The sequence below is a fragment of the Hordeum vulgare genome, chromosome 6H (genome assembly GCF_904849725.1).
Source record: "Hordeum vulgare subsp. vulgare chromosome 6H, MorexV3_pseudomolecules_assembly, whole genome shotgun sequence".
Lineage (NCBI taxonomy): Eukaryota > Viridiplantae > Streptophyta > Magnoliopsida > Poales > Poaceae > Hordeum > Hordeum vulgare.
The window spans coordinates 494,177,033-494,185,827 of NC_058523.1; the positions used below are offsets into that span (position 1 = coordinate 494,177,033).

The following is an 8,795-nucleotide window of genomic DNA, read 5'->3' on the forward strand; positions in this document are numbered from 1 at the left end:
CTAGAAGCTTGGTGGTGCCTCGGAGCTCAATCATTGTGGTGTAAAGCTCCGGGCAAGCGTCGGGATCTCCAATTAGGTTGTGGAGATTGCCCCGAGCATTTGAAGTCATCTCGGAGCCACAATCTATTATGGTCAAGCATTGTGGTGTTGTTGGGGGCCTCCAATTAAGTTGTGGAGATCGTCTCAACCTTGTTTGTACGTGTTAGGTGACCATCCACAAGGGTTCCTTAGTGGAATCACGACATCTTGCATTGTGCGAGGGCGTGAGGAGTTTACGGTGGCCTTAGTGACTTCTGGGAGAGCATTGTACCTCCACATGGCTCCAAACGGAGATTAGCATCTCCAAGGGTGTGAACTTGGGGATACATCGTGCTCTACGCGTGCCTCGCTTATCTCTTACCCGAGCCATTTACTTATGCACTTTATTTTATGATAACTATTTTGTTATATGTTATATATCTTTATATCACTTAGTTATTTATCTTGCTTAGCATAAGTTGTTGGTGCACATAGGTGAGCCTAGTTGTTTTAGGTTTTGTGCTTAACTTATTAAACGTTAGTTTTATTCCGCATTTGTTCAAGTCTAAAGCATAATTATTTTAAAGCGCCTATTCATCCCCCCTTCTCCTCTAGGCGAAATCCATGTCCTTTCACAGGTCTTTTTAGAGTTGTCCTCGCCCTTTTGGCATGACTAGCAAAAGGGCTCGTGCGTTGCAACGGAAAAAGAATACGACATATACTTTTCATTTAAAAAAATGATCTACAATTTGAGTATTTGTAGGTACGATCCAAACAAAGATGATCTTAACCTACAAAAACGTAGTTCAAGATTCCACAAGTCTTCTATTTTAATACCGCTTGCATGTAGATTTAATACGTACAAAGAAACGGTCAAGTGATCTTCAATTTCGTCCCTAATCCTGATTTTGCTGAGATGTTAATCCACAATCCAAATTAGTATCGGTATGAAAGAAAGACGGATAATGCATTATTGATTAAGATTGCATCCTAGATAATATATTTAAAAAATTTAACAGGTAAAATAACATCATATTCAAATTCTACATATTTTTCTAATCAAAATTCATATATAACATGTTCAATTTGAAGTTACTGTTTAGAAGATATGAGTATTTTAAAAAAACATTTAATATGTATTATGGGTTTAATGTCAAAAACTTCAGTTTTTTTTTCATAAAATAGAATGACGGACTAAGAATATCTATTTCTTTTATTAGTAGGTATAGATCTACTTAATCTCGCTCACAACCCGTGTGTAGGGTCGTACGGCCACCGGAGCCAGAGGGAGAAAGAGCCTGGCCCAGCGAGCGGGGCTACTATTGAGCACAAACAATGATCACGGGGAGGCCACCACCGAAACAGACCGGAGGCGGCAAGTTGGCGATGAGGTGGTTGGTCGATGACCCCACGCCCGCTTGGCGCCACTCCACTCCATACAATGCCGTTATTCCAATCGCTCGCCGGAAGAAGCAACTGGACACGGAGATCATTGTGCTAATCAAACCGAACCCGGGCCGAATCATGGCCTACACCCCGGTGGAATCTAGCGAGTGCCCTTGTGTTGCAACGGGAAATAAGTATGATGTATCATGTTTTAAAATAAACAATGTAAATGATCTTTCCCTAAAATTTAAGGTGTACACTAAAATAATATAGTGTACAAACTAAAAAGAACCTAAAAGTTTAGATTTTTTATGCATATGGATGAAGGCATGATAATCCATGTGCGTTGATAAAATAATAAATTTTCAAATTTGCATTTACTACATGCTTTTTTAGCATAATTCACTACCCCCTCTTAAAAATATAACCATGATAGTTGATAGGTTGGTGCGATCATTAGATGGAGAAGACTACGATCAGTGTGGCTGATGGGACAACAGTCCATTTGACAGGTGCGGGAACTCCAATTTGTATGTATAAGATCAATCTCTCCTGGAACATATTAAAAGCTTAGAAAAGTAAAAAAGAAACAAAAAGGAGGCAAATGGGATCGAACCTGGGTCTTCAGATTAGAAGAGCAAGGCCCTCTCGATCCCGCTAGTGCTCAAGTGTTGATATATTATGGCATAGGTCAATATAACCAATACACGTCGGGAGGTTACTTACAGAAAAACTGAATTATTTTTTGACTTACGGGTGACATGATGGGTAATTTATGCGAACTTCAAGAGCATTTTTCATGACATACGGCAGAAGCAATCCTTGCTTTATTAGTAGGTATAGATATAGACTAGCAAAAGGACCCATGCGTTGCAACGGGAGAAAGAAATACCACACGCTCTTAATTTATAAAAAATGGTCTATATTCTGAAAATTTGTAGTTACGACACAAATAAAGATGGTTTAATCCTAAAAAATGCAGTTCAAAATTTCACAGGTCTTCTATTTTAACACGACTTGCATGTAGATTTAATACATACAAAGAATCAATCAAGTGATCTTCAGTTTCATCTCTAATCCTGATTTTGTTGACGTGTTCATCCCCAACCCGGATGGGTACCGGTATGAAAGAAAGACGAATATTGACTTATTTATTAAGATTGCACCCTAGATAGTATTTTTATTAAACGTTTAACAGATAAAATAATATCATATTTAAATTCTACATATTTTCTAATCAAATTTCATATATAATATGTTAAATTTGGAGTTACGGTTTAAAAGATATGAGTATTTTAAAAAACATTTAATATATACTACGAGTTTAATGTCATAAACAGTAAGGGTTTTTTTTTGTAAAATCACCTCGGTGGATTTTCCGATGGAAGCGATAGCCTCTTTATTACTTCCTCCGTTCCTAAATATAAGACCTTTAGATTGTACTATAAACTACATACGGATGTACATAGACATATTTTAGAGTATAGATTCACTCATTTTGCTCCGTATGTAGTCTCTTAGTGAAATACGTAAAAGGTCTTATATTTTCGAACGGATGGAGTATCAGGTAAAGATAAAGATAAAGATATAGATTTTTAAGCCTTTTACGACTGAATTTTTTGGGCATTTTTAGTTTCTTTTTGACCTGCGTTCCACGTTTGACTCTAGGCTGACACAAGCCTTTTTATATGCGTGTTGGGCTATGCCTGCCCATATGATCAGATTTGGGCACATACCGGGTCAATGTATATCGACCTCGTATTTACACATGAAATGAGTGGCTTGTCCAGCCTTTTGACGTTTGCCTTTATATCTCGCGTGAAAAACCTCGTTTCCCTTGGAAGTGCGAGTTGGGCCGAGCCAAACACACGGGAAGCTACACCGGTCTTTTTCTGTTTTTCACATTTTTTGCTTTTGTTTATACTTCCAAATATACGAACTAAATATATTGCGAAGCAGTTTATATAAAATATTTGTAAATTTTTTTAATCTAACATTAAAAAATGTTAAATGTGTATAGAAAAAATATTTCTAATGTACACAAATATGTGTATAAAGCAATTTGATCATGTATTTAAAAAATGTTAATCAAGCATTAGAAAAACAAATATTTAAAAAATGTTATTCAAGCATTTAAAAAATATTAGATGTGTACAAAAATACTGATCATATACTTGCATTTCGAAATAATGTTAATAAAGCATTTGAAGTTAAATATGTTTAGAACAAATATTGACCATGTATGAAAGACAGTGTTAATCTTGTATTTGAAAACTATTAATCAAAAATTTGAAAATGTTCAACGTGTATAGAAAAAACATTGACCAAGTATTAAAACAAATTAATATTGTATTTGAATTTTTCTTAATCAAGCATTTGAGAAATATTTAAAATTTGCATATAAAATGTTGATGATATATTAAAAGAATGTTAAACTTGTGTTAAAAATGTTAAACAAGTATTAGAAAAATGTATTAGATATTCAAAAGGTGTAGAGTTTGTATGAAAAAAGTAAACATGAAAAATATAAGATTTAAAAAAAATTAACTTTATATTTGAAAATGTTAAGCGCGTATATAAAAAATGTTTCTTCTGTATATGAAAAATGTTGAATGTGTACTAAAATCAAGAAAATTCAAAAAAGTAAGGAAACAAGAAAAGTTGAAGAAAACTGAGAAAGAAACAAATAGACTAAAAACAAAGATTGACAAAAAAAACAAAGGAAACACAGAAAAAACAATGAAATGTCGTGAAGAAACAATGAGAAAAAAATAAAAGCAGAAAACCAAGGAAAACCATAAAGAAAAAGTAAGGAAAAAATATATTTTTTTAAGAAAAATTCAGCGAAAGCGAACGGACATGGCGAAAGCGATTGAAATCTAGCGAACGAAAAAAAACAGTGAATGCGGGCTGGCCCAGTAGTTACAGGTGCGAGGGAATTATTCACAAGACACAAGTAGTACTTGCACTAAACGAGATATAGTTTTCTAAGAAAAAACTAAGTAAGATATAATGCGAAATTGTTAATTGAGGAGTACCTTTTTCAAAGGTCACCTCCATCTTTCAGCTCGATGAATAGCGCACTACATATCTGTCATTTGTGGTAACTTAGAGATTTCCCTTTTTTCATAGATCCTTATTTTTAAAATATTTTATCTCTTACACCATGCGTCCAAATCTCAAACTGTTTTCACGTTGGTTTCCTTGCATCGAGATCTTAAAAAATACATCCAATGTTGATAAATTTTGACGATTTTTTAATATAAAAAGGACAAGAAATCGTGCCTCTCGTGGAAGGAAAAAAATGCATGTTTTTTCATTTTCGAGAGGCACGGCCGTGCTTTTTGCGGAAGTCAAACTATGGCTCTCACGGAAGCAAAAAATGTGCCTCTCTCAAAAAAAATGTGTTTATCATTTCCGGAAGGCACGGCCGTGCCTCCCGCGAAAACAAATCCGCGTCTCTCGCAGAAGCAAAAGCTTGCATCTCGAGGAAGGAAAACATGCTTTTTTTTGTTTTCCGAGAGGCACGGTCATGACTCTCGTAGAAGCAAAATCATCCCTCTCGAGAAAGAAAAAGAAAAACGTTTTGTTTTTGTTTTCGTGAGGCTCGGCCATGCCTCTTGCAGATGCTTTTCGAGAAAAAAGAGAATAATATTGTCCAAAAGCTAAGAAAGTCCGATGAAAAACCGAAACAGTAAAAAAACAAAAAAAAAACTAAAAATCCAAAATCACGTGTGGAAAAAAATAAAAAAAATGTTTAGAACGTGACACATCACGACGACTGAAAACACATCAAAAGACGGCGCGTGAAAATGATTATTGGAGGCTTCCGAAGAAGCTCTCGTCAATGTCCTTGATTAAATCTGACCATGCGCAGACTGGCTCGGTCGGCCGGACCTGACCCTGCCGGAAAAAGCCTGATCCGGCCCGACCAGACGTTGCCCATGGGACGAGCCTGAGCATAGATCTTGAGCCCGATGGCCATGCCGGGGCGAGGTCGGACCTAGCAATTTTGAGGTTTAAGGAAGAGCCCCGGTCCGAGGCCCGAGTCTCGACGGGATTTTTGACCAATGGATCGGACGTGGGCCTGATTTTTAGGTCCGATGACCGGGCCAGGTCGGTCTTGAACCTAGGTTTTTTTTGCATCGGGCTTTGATAGGGCCGGGCCGAAAGATGGCCAGGTATACCTCGATATAGCCGCGGTGCCCTTTTTACCAGTTTTTACAAGAAGGGCTAAGCAAAAATATTGACTGTTTAAGCCTTCTTGACACGCTTTGGAACTCTCCCTTTCTGAAATAAGCCCACTACACTCTCCACAAATACGCCCGTAAGCGCAGTGCACCCTCACGCTGTCAGTCCGTCACACACACTCCGTCGCTCCTAAAATCCCAGTCACGACTCACAAGCTCAGCGGACACGAAGCGCTGGTGTGACTAGAGCACGAAGCAGAAGCATGGCTGCCCGCGCCACGGCAACGTTCCTCTCCGTCCTCTCCCTGCTCCTGCTCCGCGCCGGCGCCGACGACGACTCGGCGTTCGTGTACGCCGGCTGCTCGCAGGGGCGCTACGACGCCGGGACGCAGTACGAGTCGGGCGTGGACTCCGTGCTCACATCCCTCGCCAACAGCGCGCCCTACGCCCCCTACGCCAACATCACTTCCCCCTCGGCGTTACCCCCCGTGGCCGGCCTCTACCAGTGCCGCTCCGACCTCGCGGCCGCCGTCTGCACCGGCTGCGTGCGCTCCGCCATCTCCAGGCTCTCCTCCCTCTGCTCCTGGTCCGCCGGCGGCGCCGTGCAGCTGCGCTCGTGCTTCGTGCGCTACGGGAACGACTCCTTCGTCGGGAAGCCGAACACTGCCGTGCTCTTCAAGAAGTGCGGCGGCTCGCCCGGGGACGCCGGCGGCGCCGCCATGAGGGACTCGGCTCTCGGAGGGCTCGCGTCGTCGGTGGCGCCAGCAGGGGGAGGCTACCGCGCCGGCGGAGCGGGCGGCGTGCAGGCCATGTCGCAGTGCGTGGGGGACCTCGACGCCAAGGCGTGCTCCGACTGCGTCTCCGCCGCGGCCGCGCAGCTCAAGGCCGGGTGCGGCTACGCCACCGCCGGCGAAGTGTACCTCGGCAAGTGCTACGCGCGCTTCTGGTCCAACGGTGGCGGCTTCGTCAGCGGCGCCGCCGGATTTGTGCCGCGCATGCACGGTGAGCGGCTGGCCCTCGCCGTCGGCGGTTTCTTCGCATCGTTGGCCTACTTTTTAGTTCTACTCGTCTAGCTACGGTTACAGTACGAGGTTGAGATCAATGTTATAGCTATGCTGTGTTCTTGCCAACACGTATGTCGCTCGTATTGAATTAGATACAGTGCAGCCTTGCTCTTTTGTAGCAAAATATCATGTTGGTTTGTACGTGTAAGTTGCAACTTAGCTGGGTTTCAAAGTGTGTAATTATAAATATCATGTTGATTCGTACCATGTATCCATGTATGTATGCTTCTCGTAGCATCTCAATGAATTTATGGTACCAAAACTGCCGCCAGAAAATCATTCAGATAACCGTAACACACAGAGAAGGCATACCCATATGATGCTTTACAATTCTACACTCACAAGTACAGCCAATAACATTTTGTGGGCTCATAGTCAGGATGCAAGGACTTCCTGAAGCAACTCATCATGCTGCGCTCTCAAAGGCTAGCATGCATGTCGCAGGCACACAGAGTGTGGATAAAAAAGAGCTTTAATTTTGTCCGGCTTTACCTTTGCTTTTGATGCGGACTAGCTTTATTAATTCGCGCCACTAAGCTCATCTCAAGTTTTACTAGTATATCGCAAAGTGGATTCAAATGATTCAGCTTTTGCACCACCAAAATTTGAAACAATGGAGGGATATCTCTTGTATCCAACTGTACAACGTTAGTGGCTCGCGTGCTTCTTGTCTTTCGTAAGCTTTTGGCGCTAGTTGTCTAACCCTTCTTTCACCGTTTACTAGGCAAGCAGGCATGTAAGTACTACTTTGGATTAAGTTAACGTGATGGTTCGCTGCGACTGTTACCTGACGGTGCCGGCATGGGAACTCAGGTCTTCACTGGAACGCTAGCGAGCTGCAAGCGAAACCGTAAGAAGGCTGGTGGTCGCAGGATGTGCGCCGGTTTGGGCTATGATTGGGCCAACTTGCTCAGACGCTGCCTTTCTCTTTGGCCGTCCTTGTCCTCATCGATTAGCTAGCTCTCTTTTTTGTAGGCCAAAGGAACGAGCAGCAGCGAAAGTCCTCTTCTCCTCGCGAGCAAAGATGCACCTATCATGAACAGTAAATTCAGAAGAAGAAAGAATGATAGATTCTTTAAGAGATTCAGTTTTTTCTTGGCAAAGTTTTCATGGAATGACATTCACGAAAGTCGTGAGACAAAAACAAAATCTACGCTCCAAAATACCGGTCGCCACTTCCCAGTACCAAGTCTGGTACAAGCTACACGTAGGCGCTGGTTCGTTTTTTGTTTCCGAACAGAGGTAACCTCCTTTTTGTAACATTTCTCCATTTCCTGTTCTGCTCCGCAAGCTGTTGTGGACTGCCAAAAGCACGAAGGACTTGGCCCTCCATATGGATATTGCTCGGCGCATGGTTTCTTCAGCATATTCTAAGGTTCAGAGAACAGATGATTCAGAGCCTATGCAAGAGCTTATACCGCGTGCTCCTATGGATCCGGAGATCTATGTGGATCTGTTCTACTGCTCCTCCGCGACCTTATAGGTATGCCAGCACACATCATTACTTTGTTAGGACATGTACAATGGCATCCATTCAGCTGTCTGTAGCACATGCCACGTATGATATTTGTCTAGCTGGAGGGGAGAGAACAAGGAGAGAGAGAAAGGACGTCTGCAATTCGGCAGACGGTCTATAGACCTGAAAATTCGCTAGCTATCGTCGACTTCTTTTACCGTTGTACGGCTGGGCGTCTGTAGTTTCCCGTTTCCCAATCGAACCGTCAAATCCCGTCCTCCACAAATCCAGTCCACGAACAGTTATTGACTTTCTCCGTCGCTACCTACTTCGGCAAGACCTGCAAGGTTGGGAGCCGCCGGACCGTCGGGATGGATTGACGCCTTATGTGGCGAACGAATGAGCTGCAGCAACAAAAATAATCGATCAAGGGATCATCTAATTAGCTAGGCATCACACTAGACATCTATGCTACAAGGAGAGCCTGATTAGATTAAAGTATCTTCTCCTCGATCTGAGCGATGACGGCGGTCCGGTTTTGAGAGCTGCGATTCCCCAAGGCACATCTTTTCCTGGGATGCATCCTGCTGGACAGTCGTGCCGACACTGTCGTCAGTCTCTTCACGTTCTGGAGCGGTTACTGATGAAGGTGGATAATTGGAATAAATTCTACTATAATGT

General features: G+C 42.3%; 1 protein-coding gene across 1 annotated transcript; it reads left to right on the forward strand.

Moving 5' to 3' along the window:
• Nucleotides 1-5,703: 5,703 nt before the first annotated feature.
• On the forward strand, nucleotides 5,704-7,802 carry LOC123402440 (plasmodesmata-located protein 6-like). The gene is made up of 2 exons (XM_045096365.1): nucleotides 5,704-6,596; nucleotides 7,383-7,802. The coding sequence occupies exons 1-2, from the start codon at nucleotides 5,858-5,860 to the stop codon at nucleotides 7,418-7,420; spliced, it is 777 nt and encodes a 258-aa protein (XP_044952300.1). The 5' UTR covers nucleotides 5,704-5,857; the 3' UTR covers nucleotides 7,421-7,802.
• The last annotated feature ends 993 nt before the right edge of the window (nucleotides 7,803-8,795 follow it).

Coding starts and splice junctions, on each gene's coding strand:
- LOC123402440 (XM_045096365.1), top strand. CDS start 5,858: ATGGCTGCCCGCGCCACGGCAACGTTCCTCTCCGTCCTCTCCCTGCTC. Junction 6,597..7,382: donor ATTTGTGCCGCGCATGCACG/GTGAGCGGCTGG, acceptor ACCGTTTACTAG/GCAAGCAGGCATGTAAGTAC.